The following is a 27,753-nucleotide window of genomic DNA, read 5'->3' as shown; positions in this document are numbered from 1 at the left end:
TTACATGATATTTAGTAAAAGTGTAGGCTACTCCTATATTTTCTTCAACTTCTCCACAAAATTCTGCCACTCTTAAGAATTAATGAAATGAAGTAAAAAAAACGGTTAATTTACTTTTTTCGTACTTATCATAAAATAAACTTATAAAACTAATATATTGTTTATATCATTTATATATATTATATTAATCTGTACCTAGAGTCAACTAAAACAATAATTTAAGCTGTGTTTAGCAACAAAACAGTAAATGATCCGTTCGCACAGAGATGCTTATAATAAATAGATCCAAATATTCAAACTATATATTTTATACGATAGCTTAAGTAGAACAATTATGAAATGACGTTCGAAATGACTGCGGCAATGATTATTTCTGTTCCCTAATGTGTTGTACATTGTAACACTTGTCCGGTTGTTTATCATCGGCTACTTGCCGTACACTTTCCTTCTAACGCCTCGGTCGTGAGCGCTAAATAGATTCCATTTATTATATTATGTTTAGTGCTATGTTCAAATTTATTATTTATTTATTTATTATCGTATAGAATGGTAATTTGGCAGACGTGATAATTAATCTCTTTTGATAGAACGCAATAAATGATGAATGAGGATCTATGTAAGAAATTTTGAAAGTCAGTTTATTGATAATAGTCATTACATATTATTTGATTTTTTTAAATGTTATTTCATAGTCAGTAAAGAAAAATTTTTTTTTTTTGGAAACGTATAAAAAATTTAACATAGCAAGGTGTTAAGCCGCGCTTCTTAGAACGGTCTCAGAAGAGATTTCTAAGAGACGCGGGTTCAAATTTACATAGTAGACATTACTTCATATTAAAGAAGCTCAAATTGTTAGAAAAACATTGTTTATTAGAAATTGTTATTAACATTTTTATGCATTATATATACAGTATTTGTTTAGAAACTCTAAGAAATAAGTCTATAAAAACAAAAACAGAGTTTTAACACTTAAACGATCTGTAATAGTGAGAATAACAACTTTATAAATATAAAATATAGCTAACTAAATGTCAGAATGACCAATAAAAATAATACGAATGTGTTTAAATAACAATCAAAAAGTTTTATAATGGCGCAAGAAAGTAGAAATGATGAAAGATTTACGAGTCCAACGGAATAGTTGCCTTTTATTGTTATGTATGTAGTTGTTTTTGTTTTATGTAATGATGTTATAAATGTGGTCATTTATTTTGTTTAAAACATGTCATCTTTTTTTAAACAAATTTTATTATTATAATTCGATTTCACTTGGTGGAGGAATTGAGGAAAATGTTTATAAATATAGAAATAGCACAGAGTCGAAACTTCATTTAGGCTTATTGCCTTATAAGGTAAAACTAACAAATATAACAGTTCTTTTAAATTATTTTCATAGTAAGTCTTTCTATAAAACAGAGGTTGACATCGTCGTACTAATTTGAATTTAGAATTTTTTAACTAAAACTAGGCGTTGAGTTCCGCGATTCAACACACAATGTCTCTAAAATTAAACAAGACATAGACATAGGAAAGAGAAATAGATTGTTTTAGCATTAGATTGCCTCTACCTACTCTACAGGAAAAAGCGTGACACTGCAAAAGCAAAAAAAATAACACCACCAGAAAAGTAGAGTAAGAAAGCTATTACAACTCTACATCATAACGCTTGAGGCAGTCGGCCTCATATATATATAAAAAAAAAGATGTGTTTATTTTTTAAACGAACAACGCAATAAACATAAAAACAGTCTGTATTAGAACACGTCGTTGTTCCGTCGCCGAATAAATTGTAGCTCATTTGCGTTAGTTACGGCTAATTCGGCCGACACCGGCTCGTGCTGTCGTTATAGCGACTTGATAAGCGGGCCACACGATTTAACGCGATTTTCTATTTCGAAATGTAATAATCTTCGCAATTTATTTGATATATTGTATGTACATAACTCCTTATTTTGGTAATTTTTAATGAGTTTTATGATGATGATGATGATTGGCGTGATTGGAGAAGAAATGTTAATGACAATTGATCGTATGCGCAGCCAGTCATGGTGCAGGGGCACAAGTATATGAGACAAGTTGTGAGTTCAATTCCCACTTGAGGAAATTGATTATTTAATATTTTCATTTCTTCGCTCTGGTGTAGAATTAAAGCACAGCGTTGTGTTCAGCCACTCAACACGCAATACCTCCAGAATTTGGCGGAAATTGAAAAAAAAACTATTTTACTAAATACGACACTGTAAACAAATATTCGTAAATGACAATTTAGTTAACAACTGATAGAAATATAGTCTAACATAATTAAGATTTTAACAGTTTACTCAATGTAGAGCTTTCAAGTTGCGTAGAGGATTTAGTACATCGCCGTTACGAAACTGGAGCACTGAGATACACGGAAGCACCGTCGTCTATTAATTTAACTAATATATTATTTACTGATAAACTGTTATGTTAATGGGTATTAATTTGTATTATTATTGGGTACTATAAATTATATTATATTTGATTAATTTTAAACAATTATTTAAGCAAATCTAAGAAATCGTGTCAAGATAAATCTTTTTGATTACTTACTATTTATAAAAACAAAAAAAAAGGGGAAACATCTAACAGTTACTCTATTATTATTGGATGGTGGATTACACTCTGTTGCCCACTTTCCGCCCAATTTTTTGAGACATTGTGTTATGAGTGGTGGAACTTATAACTGCGCTTTCTCTACCAGAGAAAAACCAAAAAAATGGAAATTATTTAAAGAAACCCCTGATTGGAGATCGAACCCACATCCATTGCATTTACAATCAGATATTGCCTCAATACGGCAGCGACAACCTGTATATATGTATAAAATTATATATTAATTTGACTCCTTGTTATGATTATATTAGTAAGCTAAACTACCATTGATAAATGACTTTTGGTTTTGATAACCAGTATTGTTCGTTTCGCTGACATTAATGCATACGGATTTATTTTGCACGTGACACCTGTCAAAAGCTGATGAGAGATTAATATTTTTTAATTTTAAATACCACTTGTGAAACACTATCGGCCAGATGAGTATCTGTAACAATAGACTAAGATATGGCAACATTGCCTAATGATGGTGCTGAAACTGTTTTAATGGTGTTTTTTTTTGGCTTTAAGGAGAATTAAATATATTGTAAATTATGTATATTAATCGGTATTCAAATAAATAAACCTTTATTTTTTTGCCTTGAAATATTTCATAATTTTTGAATATTTTTTTTCATAAATAAAGTGTCACTTACAGTCGATATTTAACTCTTATCTTAAAATTATTTGACTCTAAGTTAAAAGATTAAAAGTCACATAAGTGTTCCCTCATAAACTTAATGGTTTTATTTAAACAGACTGACATTCTCGGGGCCTGTCAATGGTCGTTTATTACTAGAGACTTAACAAGACCTCTATCGCACTAACAACGTAGTCCGTCCGTCTGTCCGCGAGCTGTTAAACAAAATGAACTGGTTATAGAGACGTATGTATGTAGAGTAAGCAAGTTGTATATACACTTGCAAGTACATAATAATAATTTATTATATTTTTTTACGCTATGTCCCTCATACCTAATATAGAGACATTGCATATTTAATGGCGGAGCTCAACACCGCCCTTTGCCTGGGGAAATTAAAAAAAATACATTTCTCCGAACGAGGATCGAATCCACAATCATCGCTTTTGCAGTTAGACACTTTCCCATTGCGCCTCTACTATATTCAATAATATAATATAAAATCGTAATAAAAATTATTGCTTTCATGATGCAGGTGAATTCGAACGTTTATATTTCGAAGTACCCGCATAAATTTTAGAACACCTAAACAGCATATCTAGTCGTTTGAGTCTAGGATACAAGCTTATATAAATTTATACTATAATATAATTATTCCTTAATAAGAAATGTAATCATTAACAAGCTATCAAGTACATAATTATATGCACTCTAACCGCATCTGGACAGATGCAGTAATTTCCACGGCAATACAGTAAACTGGCGGAGTGAAGGCGGTCGCGGTAAGGGCCCGGGCGTGTGTGCCGATGCTGTAGATAACTCCGGACTAATAGGTAACAGACCACCGGTAGTACTGTTTGTTGGATGTGCCTTTCGTGCTTTGACCATTTAATCGATACATATTTTAAATGGTAGCTGGCAGGTAGGTACCCACCTACCTACCCAGGTAGGTAGGTAGTCGTGTGTGAAGGAAGGTTAGTGATGCTAACTTTCTCAAGCTTTGTTGGGGTTTTTAATGAATATTAGTTATAGTTGTAAGTTATAGAAGATTCAATTTTAATTTAAAATATTAACTTATTTTCAATGTTAAATTTACATAATGTATGGATAACATTTGGCAATCCCTTCTTCCTGGCTACCCCGCTTCAACGGGATTCAGCGTGAAGCTAAGAAGATGGATGTATAACAGCCATGGGTTTTTTAATGGGGCTATATGATTTAAATAATGAAATATAATATGTTGTTGTCTCTAATAACAAAGATAACATTTCAATAAATAACTACAAAATTACATTAATATCAATTGTTATAGGTTCTAAAAAAATATGGAAACCTACGTGGTGCTAAAGTAAAACTATGATATATAAGAAACTTTATAACTTAAAAGGGTATTTAACCATGTGATAATTTATTAACTTATCAGTTAAAGATAATTTACTGCTAAAAGTTCATAAATTACAGGAAAATGAGTAATTTATCATTTTATTATAATATAGAAATCGCGTACACAATGGATACAAACACAAAGGGCCATTCAGCCATAAGTCCCGGTCACGAAACGTTAAGATATTCATGAAAATATTTGTATTTGTTAGAATAATATTAGTACAGTTTCAGTAAATATTGGTTTAGTGCTTTCCAAGCGTCTGTTAGCGTTTTACGAGCTTTGCGATTTACGACATGGATCCGAGATTACGGATCTATTTCACGTTGAATGGAATCATGCTTTTGAGGAAACAGCTAACGATAATGAATTTTAATCTACGTTTTTTTTTAGTTTCACGCTATAACCCGCATGTAGCAGGATAGGCAAAGGGAGCCGTAAAATATTTAATATTATTATAATTAATAGATTATTTAAAGATAATTTTAAAAATTGACTAGAAGCTGGATTCAATGGTTATCAAAACAAGCGAAATAGTGAATAAAGATTACACTGAAAAGGCGTAACGCTATCCTCCGAACATTATATATTTAATGACGGTAGTGGACAGGAATATCTTAAGTAACGTTGTTGGTAATATCTAAAGAAATTTTATGTATAGCAGTGATAAGTATAAGTGCACCCACGTATATTTTAAATAGTTACCCCAATTGTGATTTCAACTTAAAACTAACGCGATCAGCGAGAATTAGGACAGCATCAGCTATGACTACGCAAGTCTTAATATATCCATTCAACACAACCACCTTGTCCACTTCCTCTGTCCACATTACGAAACAGATTTCCATACAAACAACATACACAAAGCAATATCGCTAACATAATTGAGTGGCCGCCCATATAAAGCGACTGCGTTAGGTTATATAGCGTTGCCTGTCAATTTATATACGAAACGGGTGGAGTTTAATTTTGTTACGGAGCATTTAATTTAGCTCACTAGGAGCTGGATTTAAATAGAGATGTCGAGATGAGCAGATAGCGGCCAGATGCTATCTCTCTCTGCCTCTTCGACCCTGTTCGCTTTGCCAATATCGCATATAAATTATGCAGTTTTCGCTCATTAATTGTTAATTGTATTTAATTTGTTATTTTAAATTGATTCTTTTATGTTCCTTGTCATTTATGATAGATTCAAGTTTAAGGATTACGTCAATATATTGTCTTTATCTGTTAGAATAAAAAAAGATTATATATTTATAGTTGAATGTCACGAAACGACATGATTAATATCTAATGCACACTCATTTTTCATAGTTATCGCTATGACAATTGGCGATAGTCCCTGCATTGTCTTGTCTGTAGATATATTTTTTTTATCATATATGTATTTTTTACTTCGACCTTGTTGAATGTAAGAGTTCGAAGCCTTTAATATAGTTTATTGCAAGCAGCGCCTATTTAAATTGAGTTGTCTAGATGAGAAGATAGCTGCGAGATGGTATCACGTTCCGAACCTCGTTTTCTATGGCCAGTATTGCCAATAGTCGATGCATTCGACTGTCTTCTACTTTATCATGTTCAATATGTTATATTTTAAATAGCTTTTACGTTTTAGATGTTTGCTTAGTGGGTTTCTGGAATTAAGTTGATATTTATAATAACTAATATTAATTTACAATATTACATTATGCTTTCAATCCATAATAGTAAATTTAATGAATTAGTCGAATAATAGTTAGAATTTAATAATCTTCTGAGTATTATTTTACTCAAATAGTCTATTATTACTAGTATCGAGTGCAGTGTTGTGTCCCATTCTACATTTTACAAATAAAATAACCCACAATTGCACCTCAGTGCTATAACTGTCCATTACATCAAATTATTTACTTGCCTCGCATCTAATCTAGAACAAATCGAAATCAAAATGCAAAAGCTAAATCTATCAACACCACACGCCAGATGACTGTGTCATTTCACGCTCTTCACAATCATCGAGAGGAAATTACTCGCGTCGCGTGGAAACTGCAGGACGCGTGCCATAATGAATGCCAATCTCAGCAGATGCCATCTACCGCAATCACGGTAATGCCGGTGGACCAGTTTGCGACCTTTCAATCTAAGAATGTCAACGTCGAAAGTACAGCTAGACTCGATAGTATGTGGCTCAGGTCGCCTTAGTGCTTATAGGTATAAGGCCGCTTCTAGCAGTCGCCATCGGTAGGTAATATAATGTCTTTGTCGTTCGTTTCCTGGTGTAGTTTTTTATTACAGAATATCTGCGAGGTCCGCTCGATTGTTGCAATGATTACGACTTTAAACCGATTTAATGCGAAACTAAAGCGTTTGTAGGTGGTCAGAGTTAGTGGAAACTGTTGTTGTGAGATCTATTTTTAGAAATAAAAGCAATTTTAATTATTGAAGTTGTAAAATAGAATATAACATCATTTAAATCAAATATTGGGCTAAATAAGGTTGGAATGAGCATCGAAGCTCGTTCTTATAATGTTGATGTTATTAATATTTGAAACGGTTTGAAAATTCCAAAAAACACATACTAGAAACATTGAGAAATATAAAAGTTATGATAACATCAACGTATTTGGTAGGTGAGATGTCACGCAATAAAGCTTTCCTAGCCAATTCTTTCCGCGAACACATTGTTGCCATTGCTGTAATTTAAATGTCACATTCTCCATTTGCCTTCATCCTGAAACACTGACCCCGCCAAAAATTCTTTGAAGAAATAACACTTATCGTTTGAAGAAGAAACCCGTTGGTAGGCTTTTTTTAACACCAACCGTTGTTCCTCGAAGTGTACATGTAATGTCCGTTAATTTTGACTGTTAGCATCCTGCGCCGTCTTTCACGTAGCTGTATGAATGCATTTATTTTTATTGTAAGTTATTTGCAACTTGGAGTCACTTCTACAATTTTTTTTTAATTATTCTTCTAAGATATTTTGTTTATATCTTCGTCTTGCTTTGAAATTGTTTTTGAGTTTTAAGTTATTGCTACTTATTGTAATTTATTAAAATTGAGTAGCATATTACAGTTCAATACAAAAAATAGATGTTTTTTTTTTATTTTTAAGCTTTATTCCGAACATGGCGAGTAGGCAGAAGGAACCTGGTAAAATAGTATTAAGATGCTCCTTTCCTTTAGGACACTTTCTTTACCCACTTTCCCAAATTTTGCAGGTATTGCGAGTTGAGTGGCGGATCTAAATAAATTTAAATATATTCAACGATAAACATATTGATATTGAAATTTCCCTACAACTCTGACCATATTTAGATCGCCGCTTTAATATTTCATATTAACTCAGGAGATACATATAGCGTAAACACGTTTGACTGAGCGTATGATAATCCTCAGAGCCGGTATCACCACCACTATCATTTGTCCGCGTCGTGACATCTGTCGCCGGTGGGACGAGTTTATCTCGAACCAGCTCGTTATTCAAACCATCTATCAGTAGGTACAACTAGACCAGATGAATATATTTTATGTACTAATGTGACCTTTTAAATGCTATCACTTGTGTAATAATGACTTTCGAAAAATCATTAAATGGTTAATGAACATCATTTTTATTATGAAATCAAGAAAATTGAGCAATATTTTATTTATATAGATAGATTTCCTTTTAAAATTAATCTAAGCTGTTGTAATAGTTATAAACTGTAGTGTTTATATAGGAACTTGTCACGATCACCTGCCTGGACGGCAAGCTATCTGGCTATCAAAGCCTGGATTTTCTCTGGCGATTACATAATTAAATCTAACAGTCGCTGATATTTAATTAAGCCGACGTGGATAGCGGCCATCGTGCATATTAATTAACGGATAAAGATTAATGTTTGATGCTATTTATTAAAATAATTGCTACTAGCTGAAAGAAGAGAGTTAGAGGTCAGTTATTCGATATCGCAGGATAGGTTAGGCAACGTTGATCTAATGAAATTACTATGTAAGTAACTCCTTTGCTCTAATTTTAACCTTTGAATGTATCTTTAGCGTAATCTTTGGATAGGTGAGATATCCTACTCTTTCGAATATAAATAAAAAATATGCAATAAAATAATTTCTCTTGAAAAATATATTATTTTTCCTTTATCGAAATACTAAGTACTCTTATATCAACTTTCATAAATCACACGGTATATCATTATGAAAGTGAAAAATGTCAAAGCGATCGAGAACCAGCGGTAGCGGTGATATTTGCATGTCGTCGTTGCAAAACCGCCCGGGTCCTCGCTGCGTTCGGATTCCGCTCTCGTACTCGTACGTAACAAGTGCACCGCGTGTCGCTCGCCGGTCGATTATTTCAGATTGCTGCCTGTCACTGAATGTGGTGCAATTGATGTAATAATTTTATGATTTTATGGTCAATACGAAATGGATTTAGAATCATGATTTTCTTAAAGCTTAGCTTAAAGTTTGTGAAGTCGATGATGATTAGGATATAGGGCAATATGTCTTCATAATTTGCTTATATATTTCTCGTATATCTGTTTAATAACAATATTTTTTACTCCAAAAGCAGTTACGTTAGATATTATTGTGAACATATTATTTACTTTTAGTAGTTCTTTGATTATTTTCTTATTGTTTTATTTCATATAAAATGGGAGAACCTGAAACTGTTCACATTCTCTAGCGTTGATATTACAATAATTTTAAATCCAATTTTACAGTCGACCGCGCACGCACCGCTGTGGGTGGGTGGGTCTACCTGACTTATGATATTCCACAGCAATCGACATTCCCTTTCGATATACCCTTATGCATTTGTCTTTGAAAATTGCTCGGTCGACTTGAATTTATGTAAGATGTGATCTGTAAACTATACTATTCGAGTATTTTTAATATGCTAATATTATTATATATTTTATGATAAACGTAATGCGCGCTTATTATGTTTCGTTGGGTTTCCATGCCACTCAACACGTAATGCCTGTAGAATTTGGCGGAAAGTTGAGAACGCAGTATGTTAATGGGAACGGGGTATCGTAACACTTGGTTCTCTGGTTCCCAGATACACCTTGAATATTAAAAAAATATATAATATTTGAGAAACTATGTTTTAAGACATTTAGTCTTTTTTTATATACTGTAGGAATATCAAGAAAAGCTAATGTCTTGAAACTACGCTGATGACTTTCCTTGTATTTAGTGAGTTCATAATAGAAACAATATTAATTAGCAAAACATTCTCCCCTAAATGTAATTCGAATTCATTCAATAAGTAAACAGGTGCTGCGACATTTATATATAGTACCCAAAAACGAATAAAAGGTTATCGTGTTTTAAGAATTTTAGATAATTAATTAAATATTATTTATATCTATGCTATAGACATTCTTAATAGAGAATCAAATTAAAATATGTAAACTTATTTAAATAGAAATGACGCATTAATTAAAAAATAATAATTAATATAACATATTCATACTTCCATAATTTTATCATTTGTAATCAAACTCTTTGTTTACACTATAAAAGTATTAATTTTATAAATTTATTAAAGACTCCATCTTTATCTATGTCATGATCTGTTTCTAATGAAATTACAACACGAACCAACAGTCATCATTAACTCTCAGCTCGAGCCACCCACCAAGTGCAATGGTGCCGGCGCGGCGCGGGGCAATCCAAATAATTTATAATAGTAACTAGTATAATATCGTCAGTAAAATGTCAGTAAAAGACGGTTGCTCGCGAGAGATCTGTTGCGATATTGCCAGGTCTTAATTGTGGTGTCTTCAGTGAAAGGTGTAGCAGTTCGAATGTTTACATAGCTTTTTTATATGTTGTTTTCTTTTTGTTCTTAGAAAATTTATAGAATAAAGAAAGAACGTAGCGGGATTTGAACCTGTGTCGCGACTTGTTTTGGTGTATATTTTATGGCGCAATTGGGCAGTGTGGTTCTAGGTTCAATAATTAATTACTTAAGGATATGTCTTTTTCCATATTTTGTGTTTCCCTAGTCTGCTTAAACTTAGTAGGTACTTAGTAGGTAGGCATTATGTTTCGCTATTTGACTTGCAAAATTCAAATAGTGTAAAAGTATATAGTAATTTAGTATGGAAATTATGAACTTGCTATATTTGCCCTTTGTTATACAATCGTAAATGAAAGGTGTTACTTTCATCTAGATTACACTTAAATTATTACGTAAGGAACTACAAAATCGACTACTGCATTAAGAAGCGGTAGTGAATTGATAAAAAACCGGAAATTGTAGCAGAAATGTTTATTTTTGTGCAAATATTGCTATTTTTTATATTTTTTCGTGCTCTTCATATTTGATGGATTTTTAATTCATTGAAAGATTTTTAAAACTACTGATATAAAAAATATTATTTTGATTAATATAAATAAAATTTGTAGTTGATTATATTATTTTTACGCTTTCCTTGTCTTGTTAATCCCAATATAATATTTTTAGTTATTCTTACCTAGTATCAGATACACAGTAACTCAAAACATAAATTTCACAAACAGAACTTTCTCTATGAGATTATCAGCCTTAAACCCCCCAGCCTCTACGCATCAACACAAAGTTATCAATAGGTTAGACACTAACCCTAGTTTCCAGTTGTTATACTTGTATAGTGGGTACCTGGTATACAAGTATAGTGGATACCTACAGACGGTGAGCGCGCGATGAGCTACAGCGACCTTAGCAGGCAATAAAGCGTGCCGTTATAGGTTGCAGCGGGCACGTTTATTGGTACCTAATCTAACATCGGCGCGTGCGCCCGCCGGCGGCGGCGGTGCACTGGTTTGTGCACTTCGGATAGGTACATATTGTTATATTTGTATGTATATATATTGAATTAGTATAAAAAATAGTTGTTTTTTGGGTTGGGTTTTCCGCACACAGCAGTGTAGGTAGGAACCTAATGTTATAGCACTCCGTTGAGTGACGGAACTCAACGAACCTACAACTTGTTGCGCTTACAGTCACTTTGAACCCCTGGGCCACGACTGGCCTGTTTATTTTAAAATATTTATCTCTCTGTCTTATAGTTTAAATATACATACTGGATTTTACTAATAAAAATAAAAAAGCGTAAAAGAAAATTAACAATAATAAATAATAATAAATTGGGCAGGGGCAAGGGCCTCATTATTTCTATTACCTATGTATGACTAAAAAAAATTAAAAATATCCAATTTCATCCTACCATTAAACGCTAGCTTCGTTCAGGTCGTGCCATTAAAGTCTGAAAAATATCCTGGCTTACGATATTTTTCCGTCAGGTTAGTTGCGGCTAACGGGTAAAAATATACCCGGCTAATGACACAGCGGCCCCGCTAATGCACGGATTACTTTCTAACCCCCCCAGCCATGCTACTTGATAATTTATTACCTAGACTTCCTATCGTAATAAATAATAAACTGTCTCCGACATTAATATTTTTAATTTTCTAACTTAATTTAAACTCGAGGAAACTAACTGTAAACTGGTCGTTATAATCAAAAGTCAACAGCTTCCCGGGTTTTTGCTTGTTTTGCATAATGAACTTAGACTGTCTTAATGTGTTCATCATTTAGTCAGTCAGTCACTTTTCATTATTGATGATATTATTGGCAGTTTAGATATAAATAAAACGTTATTTTCTTGGTGTAGGCTTATGTTAACAACTAAAGTGAAATTTAAATAAGAAAGAAAAATATTTTTTTTAATTTTAATCATATCGGAAAACCTTTATTTTGAATACCATCATTCCAGTTACTTTTATTTATGTTGTACTTACATTATTACAACGTTATATGTTTTTTTTATCAATTTCATAGTAATTACACTAAGAGGGCTAATATAATAGCTCTACGAAGAGAAAGTAAAAGAGGTGAACCACGCACGTAATTTAACGGACACATTTGTGGCAAGAATGAAGTCATTACATTATCAAACGTATCGCGGTGTCATTAAATAATCATTTTACTGAAGTACGCACTCAGCGGCTTGGTGACTTTCGTTCATAGCCAATTTGACTTAATACGACTTTGTGGAAATGATAAATTGATTAAAACTACTTTTTGAAAAATGAATTTATAATTTTTATTTTAGCTTCTTGCTATGGTGCTATATCTGGGATAGACATAGCAGGGTAGGCAACCTAGTGTTAAGACAATTTCGTTGCTCGCTCTACGCAGAATTCTGAGACATTGTGATATCGCTGCGCTTTGCCGCGTTACCAGCGCTAGGAAATATTTTTTAACAACCCGTCGCATTTAGACGCTACTCTCATTATTATTCAATTGGTTTAGCAAAGAACTAACAACCTATTTAATTTTGTTATATATTCATAGCATTGTTTCATATTATATCACTAAATACATTAAAGCTTAAGACTCCCTTGGTCATTTTCTATATCACAGATCTACGAGCGAACCATCAAATCCTATACAAATAAATCGATTATTCTAAAAGCATTCGATATATTGCGGCAATAATGTAAGGAATGAATGAGCGATCTAGTTCGTCTGGTACTTTGTTGTCGTGGGTGTCGGTGAAACGTGGGTAGGTCTCGGGCCATAGGTATCTAATGTGAAGAATAATAATTCATCGTAGGAGTCGGGCGGACCCCGAAATAGATGAAAGGTCGTCCAGGTCTAAATGTCAAATGGAAGTATGCGAGGTCGAGTGCCGCTGCCCCCCGGCACTCGATTGTAGATCAATGGACCGCAGATAAACAATCGGCAAATTATAGGTTTTGTTTGGTTTTCTTTTTCTTTTTGTTTTTGTTTTTACTCATCTTTCGGGATATTTTTGTATGATGGGTGGAAAGCTTCTTTAAAAATCTTTTTTTTGTTGTTTCTCTCTGAGTGTTAAGTGAAATATAGAGATAAGAACTTCGACGTAGCTTAGCTCATTGTTCAGAGTACTTGAATGATCCAAATGGTGCAGGTTCAAATTCAGTTAGGTTTAAAAATTATTACGTTTTCTAAAGCAGAGTATTATGCCCTCTACTTTTTACCACCTGGAAAGATGTCTCGCTTGGATGAAAAGTTCATCACTTTCGGCACCTTTTCAAAATATTATGTTAAATTGTATCAAATTATATAATATTTTGCTATTTTCGCGCCTCGGGTTGTAACTGTTGGCGGGATTAGTGACCGCACTTAGAACGAGTTTGTTTTCATACCTGCTGTCACTCTCGACTCCGTGCGTGTGGTCCATGTGCAGGCAAGTGTTGATCTGTGGTCGACAGATTAAATAAATTATTTGTTTACTGTCTTCTGCTCGATCGTCGATAGCACAGACATTAAAATATTATTCATATAGAATAATATTTTTTGATTTTTACAATTGATACCGGTTATATTATAACGATTATATTAATATTTTTATGTTTTAGGTACAAATTAGATCCTTAATAAAATGTTATCTTAACATTTTTAATTTCCAGTAATATTTATAATATTTTCTACACGGTAGATTAGAAATACAATTATTCTTCAGGAAACAGCTGCTACTGTAGACGCGCTTAGAGTTCGTTTCACAGTCAGGAATGATTATATTTCAATTATTCTTCTTTCTCTCTGCCCTAGTAGATTATTAAGCAGCAGGCGGGCAATGAGTTTCACCGCTCATTACGCAGTGTCTCAAATTAGACGGAAATTCGAGAATGAAGTGTCTTAATAGTATTTTTCCTCTTACTACCCTGCTATATGTTTTATTACCTATATAAATATTAATTATTATATAAGCATAAAAATAAATTGCTAAAATTTTTGCTATCTTTCTCTGGCTACTTTATACATATCGTTTGAAAGTATAGAAGATAAATAATAATATTTTTCATTGTCATAAGTATTTAGCATGTCATATTTGTAAGTGGATGTTATTTTCTCTTACCAAGTCTTTTTTTTTTACATATTTTGTACGGTAAAAAAATATGTAGCTCGATTTTCCACTCAGTAGACATAAAACTTAATAGACAGACGTTTGTGTTTCATTATAGATAGATACTTTAGTCATACAAGATAGATACAATTATGTCGTCACAAGTCGAAAGTGAGATAATGGCATCATCACGAGCAGAACAAATGGTTGACGACATCGGTCTCTGTTAGATCAATTTTGTAATACCCCCAAACCGTGTTTCAGGTAATAAGCGACGTTCTAATGTTTAATTAGGGCTTATTTTAGGAAATAATCATGGAGTAGTTTGTTTTATGTGAAAAATGTTATTTAAATTGCTTTGTGTGATTGTATTTTTGTGAGATTAATGTGAAATCCATATTTATTAACTATTTGTTATTTTTTTTAAATTTCATGCTCAGCATGTGCTTAGGAACATAGTGTTAAGACACTCCGTTCCCTTTAAGATACTTTCATTCATTTGCGCATGCAAACCACGCAATGCACGCAATGCCACGACTGATCTCAATTATATTCCTGACGAAAGACTATATTATTTCATAATAACGTAAATATTAGTAGTGGTCAAATTCATGCACCTAATGCAGGTTGAAACAAGTTGTAATTATATTTTATAATTTTTAAGCCTGAACAAGTCTTTAATTTATTACTTATTCCAAAAATGGACACTAATAAGTGCTACTTTTGCAAAAACTTAAACGCATTCTGTAACATTAATAATTATTCTTTCTCAAAAGAAGTCCTAAAACATAACATAAAATCTATTTTTTTATATATTTCACAATTTCAATAGCTATTTAAATTGTTTGCAATTTGCGAAATTACAATAAAGAAATGATGTCTAGTATTAACACGATTCTAAGAGTTCAATGATAATAAAACAAATCAATCCAAGATGTACGCTGCAAATGTTTAAGAAATTACAAAAAAGCAATCAGCCGTGCTCCGGCGATAATGACCGCGGGCGTTTCGGTTCCCCAAAAAAAAGTATTCGATATAGCAGATATGAAAGGGGCTATTCACAGAGCGGCAGCTTGCATCGTATAAAGATAATCTATTTTATGTAACCTCACGACCTCGCCCGATCGACATAACAATATAATTAAAGAGAGATCTCGGCTGCGAAGCTTAGTTGGCCTACTCGATTCCGTTTACTGGCCGGATGTCGAGCGGTCGACTGTAAAAGGAAACGCCGAGATTGTGGCCCCACGTGTTGGTCCGGCACAACGCTTGTGTGTTTTTCCGTTGATTTCAAATTGTTTTTGCGTCGCTAGCTGCGGTTTGGTTGGTTTGACCTGATTGAGATCGACAATGTTTGTTTTTATATGTTCTCTTTAATAATTGTTTAATATTATATCTGTTTGATTTGTAAATACGACAATTCGGTGGAAAGCGGGGAGCGGAGTATCTTAATACTAAGCTCCATTTGCCTACCGTAGGGTAGGTAAAGCTGAAACAAAATAAATATCAGTACAAGCATTGTCATATAAACTTTTCGTTTTTTTCTTAACACTTTTATTTTACAGATAACTTGTAAAAATGTGTAAATTCTAAGCATTTTGTATAAACTTTGTCGTCCATCACTTAAGCCTTTGACCCAACATCGAAGCAATCTACCTTCACCGTAATTTGAAATTGTAAAACGATACAATTATCAGCGTTCCACAATCAAACTGGCCGGCTGCACCTCATTTACCGTCCGCGACACCACAAAGAGTCCAATGTGATGATAACATCAGTTCACCGACTCGCCCAGACCTAACATCTATGGCTCTATTACATTTTAGACTTAGAGTTGAAAATACGACGTAGGTAGTGGGTTCTTGTAGTGGGTGGAGCGACCAGATTTACAGACTGTTTCACCCCTAAAAGGTGATTCGTAATATTTCCTAGCTGTCAGCTCCGAGGGCCCGCGACTTAACGACTATTGCCTGATCATAGAGTAGTTATAGATTAGGACAGATAAGAAATATGGGCGATAATAGTCATACTTTCTCGACTAAATTGAACCGCTGGCCACTGTTGTTAACTTGGAAATTTTCATTTTCAAAATGTGATTCATTTTCTCTTTGCATTAGACATCAACGCGTTCTATCTATAATATTTTATTAAAGAGTAATGATATTTTTTTTAAAAATGTTTAAAGTCCGTCGCTGCGCAGGAGCAGAAGTTGTCATGGCACAGGGGCACAAGGGTTGACTATAACGCGACGATTCGATCCCCACCCGAAACAATGTACATTTTCATTTCTCTGGCAGCAAAATTCGGAAAAAATCGACGAAAAAATGGTAACGGAGTTTCCCTCTGCTTATCCTGCTGTGTATAGGATACAGCGTGAAGCTGATTTAATATTTTCTTTGTGTAATTAATTATAAGATAAATTCGGAAACTGGCCAGTACCTGCACAAACCTATAGGTACTCGTATAAACAAAAGCACCTTGTCATAACACAATGTAACAGTGGTAAGCGCGTAAGACAAGAGTCGCGATAGCCCCGCAGCTCATGCATATTCACGAACGAACAGACAAACGTACACATAATTATGTTGGAGCTCTGAGATATGACTAACTAACCATATCTGGCTGTACAGTGACCAGTATACCATACTCGTAGTATTAGTACAGAAAAGGATTTAAGTATTATTTAAACTAATGATTTTCACTTAATGATATTTTGTATTTTAATTTAAAATGTTATATGTAAAATGTTCCTAATTTCTAGTCAAAAAAGGATAGATTAGTTCATTCATAAATGTGTCCAATGCGATAAGACGTCAACGTTTATTACGACCGTGGTCACCTTAGAAGCGTATCCGCATACACCTTATAAGGCACATGAATTCCCCCTCACAGTAGTGTACTTATCGTATAAAAGCAGGCTCTAATAACCCCGGTTATAATGCAATCTATACTCGGTACTAATTTATTGTCTTACTTAACATGCTCTTAATAAAGATAAACACGTTATCTAAATCTGCGAATAAATTCTCTGATAGTGTTCCTGCTCACCGTTCAGCGTACGCCGGTGCTATTGTTCCAGCTGCTTCCATCAGATAGCTTGGAAATTATACCGATAAGACCAGCACAGACAAATGGCCTTGTGTACCGTTAACTATTTATTTTATTTTGCATAATGGTCTACGCTTTGATTAGAATTATATATCTTTTGTACCTAAAATAGTGAAGTATCTTTATCTTTTTATCCAGAGAAATAGCTTCAGACGCGTCAGCAACGGTCTAACAATACGTTCCCACCAAACACTAAACAACACGCATCTACATTCCACTCGTAACTTCACCGAGTACGGGATTTCAAAGAAAACTGTTTACTAAATCGCTATCAATGTTAGCTTACCCCATCAATGTAGTACATTCGCTCACTAATGGGAATATCGGATAGCTGAGGTAGAACACTGCCTTACAAGTTCCTAACAGCCTCTATAAACTATGGGCGGTTGTGGCCTGCTTATGTGCGTAAATGGTAAATTACTCATTCGGCTTTGCCAATCTTTAGTATGGGTTTGGTTAGGTTGGTTGGATTTTGTTCTAGATTTTACGTAACAATGAAGTTGAAAGGTTGTGTTTTATTGTCTTGTGAGAAATATTAGTAGATTTTATGTATTTGTAAAGCTTTTAGTATTCCTTTACTAAAAATATGCAAGTGTGATGACTCTCCCTGAATTTCTAAATTATAATTATTTATTAAATATATAAAACATTTATTGCATTAAAAAAATATAAGGTAAAAATATACTATATGTACTTTTATTTCTTAATATTTTAATTTTCATGTACAACGTTGAATAATAGTGGTATCATATCTCATAAAGAATTATGGCAAAACGAACTAGATAAAGATCGCTCGTGCCGCGTCACAGCGAGGTGAGCGCGCTTCCTTCCCGCTATCACCGCGGCACGCGACCTATATCATCTTTAGATTTAATCGATTTTAGAAATGTCACAAGGAAAACTAAAACAGGAGCAATTAAATTTATATTAATTCTGTTCACAATTAAAAAATAAATATGAAATTTTAAAAAGTTCTTTGAAATATTGGTTGTGGAAGAACTCTATGTGAGAAGAACACTGTAGAAAAAATTCTAAGTGATTAACCTTATAGTAAACTTTCTCTGCTTATTAAACTAAAAAGTGATATTCATAGAGATAAAAAAACACAAATGACTATAATTCCTTTACGTAATGTATGTTTAGTAAGGAAATATGGCAAAGTTGGGCGTGATAATGATCGGTCGTGCGGCGCGCTATCAAGTGTCTGAACGCTCCTCGACTCACGAGAGTCGGGCGGCGGCACGCGACCGCCACTCAGCACTAGTGGTGCGCTCGTTTACACGATTACAAATCGATTTTGTAAATGTCAAAACTAGAAATCGGAAAAATATGTGTTTTTTATTATATTTGGACCTGTTATATTTTCAGTTTAGCAATGAAAGTTGTTAAATTTAGTATTTATTATAATTTAATTTGTCCGTATGATTGAAATGGAATAACGAGTTTTTTAAATTAATTTAGTTTATAAGTAAGTTCAATGTCGTGATTTAATTATAATTAAGAAATGATATATTTGTTCAACAAAGCGCATCACTATTTCCAGTTAAAAGCAGCCTAGCACGAGCCATGATAACATCTAGATGATGATGCGAAGATTGTTTTCCGGCACGCCCTAGACGCTTCACAGAGTCTTACAAAATACCGATATTTTGTTTATTTCATTATAATCGATATTAATAATCTATATATTTTTTTTTATTGCTATTTATAAAGTATAATTTATATTATCTAGATAACTTTAAAAACTTTATTCGGAATTAACGACGTATTAAACTAATTTATAATTTTATCGGTAAATCGCTTAAAGTTACTTCTTATTTAACTATTACCGGTTATGTTGCTTGTTTTAAACCGTCTTCTGGTATATCATCTTAGCAGTAAAGATCGAACAGATTTAATTTAGTTTAATAAAAACGCAAGTAATAAAGGATATTTGCTTTCGATTATATCGTATTATTTTGACTTATCAATAATACTACATTAACAATAAAACATTGGCTTTATTTTTTTATTAAAATTCAAATTGTTTAAGTGAGGAACATAAGTGCTTAATGGGAACGGAGTGTCTTAACACTACATTCCCAGGTTCCCTCCGCCTACCCTGCTATGTGTGGAATATAGCAAGCTAAAAAAATCAAGCTTAAATATATGTGTAATACAAAATTCACGATGGAGAGAATTACACACAGTATTATCATAACCATTACAAATCATTTCTTCGCAGAAATAACTGTGTAACGTCAGCAATAAACTATTGATCTCAACTTGGCCCACGGCTAAACGCACTGTTTACTTAACTAACGGTTTATACTTTTACAGGGAGGTGTGAAATGGGAATAAGAAGTATATTTTCAGTTTTATCGTATTAATATATTGTAGATTGTTATTTTTAATAAATAAGTGACATTTTTAAAAATATTCTTTATTTTCAAACTTTGAAGTATGCGTCATATATTTTAGATTTAGAGTATGTACTATGAATGTACGAAAAATAATTTATATCTCTTCGTTTAATTACAAAAGCAAATATTATAATTGGCTCTCTCAATTACCCGAGACACTCCCTTGCACGTGTTATTTCTCAGTTACTATCAGCACTTAATCTCTAGAATATTTCAATTATAAATAATGTGATCTTGTACCGCGTACGATGTAACCAAAAGGTATCTAACGCGAACGCAGGCTATTAAGCGTGCGCACTAAATAAGCTGACCCCGCGGTTAATTTGAACTTCGACGGGCTAAATCAATTAGCTGGCTGCCTTGTGGGTGCGTAGGTTTGTTGTAGATGTATGAAAATGTAGCTTTGATTTTTTTATTTAAATCGTTATTTATTATTTACGTGATATTTGTGGATTCTATTCCTTGTATGAGCTTTTCTTATTTTAATTGGGGCAATGTTTGTGTTTCAAGTAAGTGCTTTGATTGTGATTGACAAAATTTAAATTTCATCGTATAGAATGAAAGCATAAAAATGACTAGATTAAGTATGGCATACCGAGACAGCTAACACATACATAATTAAATAAATTAAATTTGGTCTCTCACTATTATTAAAAATGAAGAGACCCCCACGATCTCCAATTTTAGTAGTCATGGTCACTAACCACTAAACTATTTATTCAGTCGTTACCTAATATAACAATTTAACACTATGCAGAATTAAATAGTTACAAACAAAGTATCAAAAATAGTTTACATAATATTTGTAAATCAAACGATAAATTATAAAAATTAAGATAAATATCTGTCATGTTTATCTTAATGCGTATTTATTAGCACAACAACATAATGGGACTACAATACGAAATTCTCAACCACCCACTATCGAATCGTAAACAACGCCTAAATCGCATCAAAAGAAATAACCATTCTATTTCAAACTTTATTGTCTATCGACCAATATAGTTTGACCTATTGAATCATTGTCGTCGATAGCGTCGAGGAAACAGCTCGGAGGTCAAATAAAATGCCTCGACGTGCACATCCACTGGGCGGACTCGGAATGCGCGTTCGGGCGAAATCGTTGCCCCTCGGGTGCGCAGGCCACGCCCACCTGCGCGTGCGCACATCTCCATCTCTGTCACTCCCGTGGCTTTCCCTCATTCCGTCTCGCGCCACCGTTGGAAGCGCACGCCACACCCACCGATCGGCGGCGGGCTATTTTCCAATTATGTAGAAGCTTTTTGCTTCTTCATGCCCAAGATAAGCTTTCTATTATAAAAGGAATGAGGTAAGACGTATCTCGGGTCATGGTAACAGGCTCTTGTTATATTTTTATTACTACTTCTATTACTGGCTGCTACAATGTTTTAAGAATGTACGATAGAGTAACAGTAATAATCGTAGTTTTATATTTGTATCGCAAATACAATTTGGTGATTATGTTATTTTTGTAGTAGAGTCCCTCTTATAGTACCTTCCTAAATTATTGTAGGCGGAGGAATAACAACTAATATGCCAAAATATTAAATACTTTTAATTTTATCAGATAAAAACAATAAAAAATATGGTTGCTACATGATACGAGATATTGTTAATTTAATTATAATGTCGTTTAAAAATGAAGACATGGTAATACTATGATTTTTTTTGACAAATTTTCTATTTGATTTTATAAAAAAAATATTGTTTGAAATATTTTATCCCACAGACGAGTAAATTACTTATAAAAAAGTGACAAGTAACACAGCGTGTGACAGTTAACGCGACAGTTGTAGTTTTGATTCCCATTCTGGGGAACGAAATATAAACTAGACAATTCTACGCAAAGTGGGGAAAGAGTATCTTAACACCAGTTTTCCTCTGTCTATCCTGCTATAAACGGGACACAGCGCGCCTGAAGTTTAATAAAAACAAAATAATAATATTAATTGTACTACATGTTTAAATACGTTTCAGTGATATATAAAAATTACATAATACTAACGCTTTAAGAACGTAGTTACTGTAATTCTTTATTTTACTAATCTCTCTTAATAAATATCTACGTATAGCTGCATACATAATTCAAATCAACTCAAGAGACTCTTTGTATCTAAGGTCCTTATGGTAGCGGCAAGTCGTTAGTTACAGGTACGCGCCGGCTTTCAAGTTTCATTATAAGAAAAAGTAACAGCATGATTCAGCACATTCTAGGACAAGTACTTCGTAGGTAATTTTGTTTAATAGCTTATCAACTTCAATCGGTAGCGGCGTGTGGCGGTACAAACCGCGCTTTTAATAGAAAGGCAAGTAAAAGTTAGAAAGCGCAACAAAAATTCAAAAAGAACCATAACTCTGTGCGTACCTTCCGTGACCTCTTAAAACCACCTCTTAATAAAAAGACGAGGAATGGCGACCATCTCGGATGTAATTATTATCGAAAGAGCGTTCAGCCGCCAACCGTCAGCTCTAAATATAAGCTACGTTCATGCTTTAAACTTAATAGCAATCTTTATGGTGTAATGCGTGCCGTGGTGATGCGTTCTATTTTTATGTCGATATCGATAACAATTATTATAATTGGTACTTTGCGCGAATGTTAATCATAATTAGAAGTTGCTCTCCTTTTCTTTGCACACTCTCTTTTTAATTTATCAATTATATAAAATTATTTTATGCTTACTGAATCGTTTCCGTTTTGAAAAATAAATGGGAGCATGAAATTGAAATACCAAACAATTATTTATCTATTTTTATTACGTTGTCCATTAAGAGTGCTTAAAACTGAGCACAAAGCAAGTATTTATCAATAAACGTCGTGCGCATCGAGACCTTACCTCGCGCACCTGCCCACAAACGAGCTTGGAGCGGCTTAAATTATCGTGTGGCACATCACTAGCCGGGAGCAAAGGTTTCACAGAGGGCGCAAGCATCAATTTGCGCGGTAGCCGCCGCGGGCGCCGCCGCCCCTGTCATTACCCCCCGCCCGCCCCGCGCCTACCCCCGCCCGACCCCCGCCGACCCCCGCCCGACCTCCAGGAACATACTTTAACCTTTTTTGCTCCCTCACAACCTGTTCGCGGGATGCGGCTGCTGTGCCTTCACGGCGCAATTTAAACATCGGTTCATGGCCGCGGGCGATGCGGCCGCCTATACTTCGCTAACTATACGGCCTTCGTAAGTGCACCGCTTCTCCCATGTGTTTTAACTTATGGCTCGCCGTCAGGGATGGAAATTACTGGCGTAGGCAATTATTTACTATGTTATTGGTAGATGAAGGGCAACATTTTTCTATTAATGGTTTGCTATTTTAAAGGGTATTATTTTGCAATATAACTCAAATACAATCTGGTTAGTTTATGGCTAAGCAGTTCAAGGACCCTCCATATCTTTACTGCTTAAACGAGCTATAATTTCATATAATTTTAATGATCCATTCTTAGAACTTTCAGTTCTATAATCATAAATTTTAAAAGTTATATAACATTTTTAAACAACATTGGTTTTGTTTTTTCTTTTCAACCAATACAAATTTAGGCCAAGACCTTTCCTGGAACCGGCAATTCTGATCCCCAATTAAACAATTTTCTCTGATATCATTTCAATTCCTTTAGTCGCCCACAGGTCACTTCTGACCCCGGGGCACGGGCATTAGAGACCCGAAACGATTTTACGTCTTCGTAACCCCAATTAAACTTAAATATGCCCTTAAACCTTGTCTGTACTATCCACGTCAAGGTTAGCCGAGCCAGTCGTTTGTGTTTATCGGGCAAAGCCTCTCTTTAAAACATATTTAAAAATAAATTTTGCTATTTTAATACGTTAAAAGCAGACGCTACGGGGGCAAATGACGCCTGCAAATTGACCTGTCCTTCAACGCGAGCAGCGGGCGCCGGCGAGCTGTCGCTGCCGCTGCCTCTAAATAATTCCGTTCCCATGAACTAGCTACCAGCTATCTCACTTTAATTATTCATAGGCTTTTTTATGCGCCATCACTTTTTACCGCTCGACGGCTGCCGCCCGCTTCTCTCTCGAAGCTGTATAAAATTAAAAAATAAAATAATTGAAGGCTTGGTGTATTATAAAAAAAGGAATAAGTCGCATGACACGGATCGAACTCCGGGCAAATGTCGCGCGGTAAAAAGTGGTCGAACGCCGAGACGTTCGGTGGAGGCTGTGGGGGGTGACAGGAGGGGGGGGAGGGGGCGCAGGACGTCACGTAGGCGGCTCGCTTTTTGTCAACGTTCCCGCGGAGATGACAGGTCGCTGGACGCTGCGCCCGCGACCCGAGGCGACGGTGACAAATCGTCTTGATACTTGCAATTTGCAACGCCTAGTTCACAACGCGATTGTTAGACGCCATGAAATAATTTCACCCCAAACGCTAGCAGTGTAACGCCTGTAGACTGCCAGATTTGGATGTTGTTTTTTTATATATATGAAGGTGGCATTTATTCAATTGATGTTTATACGACTATTCCTAAGAACGTATTGAACTATAAGTTAAAAATATATCCGAATATTGCTCTTACACAATGGCAACGTATTTAATATAAAATATTTATTAGGTACATTTCAAGTCTCAAGAACAAGCGTCCGCGCCACATTGCTGCGTGACACGGCGACAGGTGCACCGGCTTCAACCGGTCACTAATAAACTCTTAAGCCCAGTGGAGCTTCCCACAACCTGCCAAACGAACTTAGGCCTTTTTTTATCGACGGCCATTTGCTTTGCAAATTATTATACGAAAACATTTGCGAGATAAACTTAACTTGTTCTGTGGGACAATAAATAATGCGTTTTTGCATTGTAATTTTGATGGCCACCTATTAATGTAAAAAGTTGTTGCGTTTCACGCAGCCTTTATTGAGAGTTAAACGTGTATGACGTGTTTTGACGAACTTTTAATAGTTAATTGTTCGACTACATCGATCTTGCAATTGTAATTTTGAGTTATTTTTGTATTCTTTATTATATTTTTATAAGCAACATTTTTGTTCCTTTTTAAGGTTATTTTCATTATCAATTTATTCTAGCAGCGGTCACATACAATGTAATAACATTGTTTTTCTTTACAGAATTTCCGCGAGCAAAGAATTGACGGAGCCGGTCTGCCGCTTCTGACTGAGGAGCACCTGACTGGAATGCTGAAAATGAAGTTAGGACCCGCACTCAAGTTACGAGCAGTGGTGGCGCGGAGGCTGGAGCCTTGTGCCCAGTGTCAGACGGCGTCACCGCCGGCCGCTGCAGTGCCAGCCCCGCCCATCACGCCTAAAGTTAACGGTACATCGCTCAAATCAGAACCAAGAAGCAACACTACGAGCCCCAGTTAGAACTTTCTAGATTTAATATTAGACTGAACGTCAGGCAATCTAATCTAAGAATAACTATAGCAAAGGTTGTATTTGTATACATTAGTTTCGTAGTTTTTTCAATTTGTAAATGCCTTGTAACATGCTTCACTTCACGTAGTAGCTCTTAAGTATATAATATACGATGCACGATTATGAATGAATCACGTAATGCTTTTTTAATAAAAAATAACAACTTGTCTAGATAAAACATCGTACTTTATATAAAATGATCTACTGCCATGATTCTAAATTGGCTTTATAGAAATAAAACTGTGGATACATGAAACAATTTGAAACTTCTTGGAACGGAGTACCTTTACACAGGGTTCCTTCTGTCTAGCCTGATTTGAGAGAACAAAAGCGTGAACTTCCAAAGCTTTATTTTCTTAATAGTTCTAAAATTTAAAATGTTGTAATTTCGAGAACGTTACCAAGACTGTCGTATTGGGTCCAATGATTCATATGAATTGTATGTCAGTTCATTGTTTTCTCCAGTTATATATAATCTATTAGCCTCTTATAGTAGTTATACTACCGTAACTAAATTTAGTCATTTTGATTGTTTTAGTCTTCCTGCTATTATAGTTTTGCATTTAGTTACGTTGTGCGAGGCGGTGGAGACAGGTGCGTCTTAGCGGCTAAGGGTTGTAAATAAGTTGTTGCCGTCCAAATGAGTTGTGTCGTTTTAATTGTAATAAGAATAGATTTTTGTATGTTTATGTATAATAATATAATGACGTTCCGGATATGCGGTTGAACATTGTTTATGCTTACTGTAGGTATGTTTTTTTTTTATGTAAAATTAAACATACAAAAACTTATAAAAGTAATGTTGTCGGTGCTAAAAGACCCTGCTATAAATATTTGATTATATTATATAAAATTTATTTGTAAATAATGGCCTTATTGTAAAAATATCTAAATTTGAGGCTGATTACTTTATAACTCTACCACAGGGTCTCAATGTTACAAAAAGTTTGTGTATATAATTCATACATTAATAGATATCACGTATTACTTACTATATTACGTATATAAATAGCATTTATTTACACCACACCTGAATAAAGCTCATTATAATACAGTGTAAAGTAATTTCTACTAGAAGTTACAGTTAGTTGATATATTTTTTGTAAAAATTAAACTGATTATTTCATATATTGCATAATACATTTTAATTCCTATAAACATAATACAATTTTGTAAATATGGCCAATGTTTAATGTTTAATGATTATTATTATTTTTTTAATCTGTATAAGATATAGATATATCTATACTAGAGATACTAGAGATAGATGAGGATACTTTAGAGGAATACAATTTATGTCTGTGGTAATCTCCTTAATTGCCAAAATAGTATATTTGTAACCAATATACATATTTCAATATTTAATTCAATGTTAATATTTTTTTTAAATGAAGATAATTCATTTGAAAAAAAATATTTGTAAAATAGGGGCAGATGGAACGTGACAGGTTATAAACAAAGAGGTTTTTTAAAATAAAAAAATATCCAGTTTTTCAGTTATTTAATATAAATAATAATCCATTTATAACGTATCTCTAAGTAAAAGGTGCTAATAACCTCTCTACGAAAGAATCGTGCCTTATCAAATGTCTTCCTGTTTCGTATATCAGATATTATATACATTTTTTTTTCAAAAGTATTAGGGTTGTACGCTTTAATCGGATCATAATACAATTATAATAGCATATAAGGATATTACGAATTTGTTACTAGCTAATTATAAGTATGGCAAATTTTGATATTCACGTAATTCTATATGGACCAGTGACTTACTTTTGTGTAAATTATGAGTACCTTAATATTTTACTTATGTATGTTGAGTGTTTGAAAAATGCATGCAAATTATACTGTTTTAAAATATTTTCTATCTGTGACTTGTATTTTTCTCTTTGTATGATAACAAAAGTGATACGCCATAAGTCAAAGGCAATAATAATTTTGTAATAATTAAAAAAGAACATTTTACCTGTCTTTTGGTGTAATACTTTTATTATCTGTGACCAAATTATTCTAGTACCGTACATGTTAATTTTGTTTCATGTTTACCGAAAATACATAGTTTTTTTTAATTTATTAACTGCACATGTGTTTAAGACGTTATTTACAATATTATCTGTGACAATATTTAATCTGCATCAATATGGCGTGTTTGGATTTTGTGTATAACATTTTTATGTATAACAAGGTTTTAGTCACTTGTTAATTTCCTTGAGAATATTAAGTACTTACGTTTACTTTAAGCTTTTTAGTTATAGTTCCGGAGAAAGTTACATCCGACTTTAAGTATTTATGTGGAAGAGAATAAAACAATGATTTATTCAAAATGTTGATTTT

General features: G+C 33.8%; 1 protein-coding gene across 3 annotated transcripts in view; it reads left to right on the top strand.

Annotated features, from left to right (window-relative positions):
- LOC146534083 (uncharacterized) overlaps positions 1 to 27,743 on the top strand; it is a 178,197-nt gene extending 150,454 nt beyond the window's left edge. For all 3 annotated transcript variants that reach the window (XM_085194413.1, XM_085194416.1, XM_085194414.1), the window contains one exon: positions 25,114 to 27,743. In XM_085194413.1, coding sequence (XP_085050539.1) covers positions 25,114 to 25,368 — 255 coding nt within the window. In that variant the 3' untranslated portion in view covers positions 25,369 to 27,743. The remainder of the gene's footprint in view (positions 1 to 25,113) is intronic.
- Positions 27,744 to 27,753: the final 10 nt, after the last annotated feature.

Source organism: Heliconius melpomene, chromosome 12, assembly GCF_056956725.1.
Source record: "Heliconius melpomene rosina isolate 202511_hmr_F chromosome 12, ASM5695672v1, whole genome shotgun sequence".
Taxonomy (NCBI): Eukaryota; Metazoa; Arthropoda; class Insecta; order Lepidoptera; family Nymphalidae; genus Heliconius; species Heliconius melpomene.
This window is presented reverse-complemented; position numbering and strand designations above follow the sequence as displayed.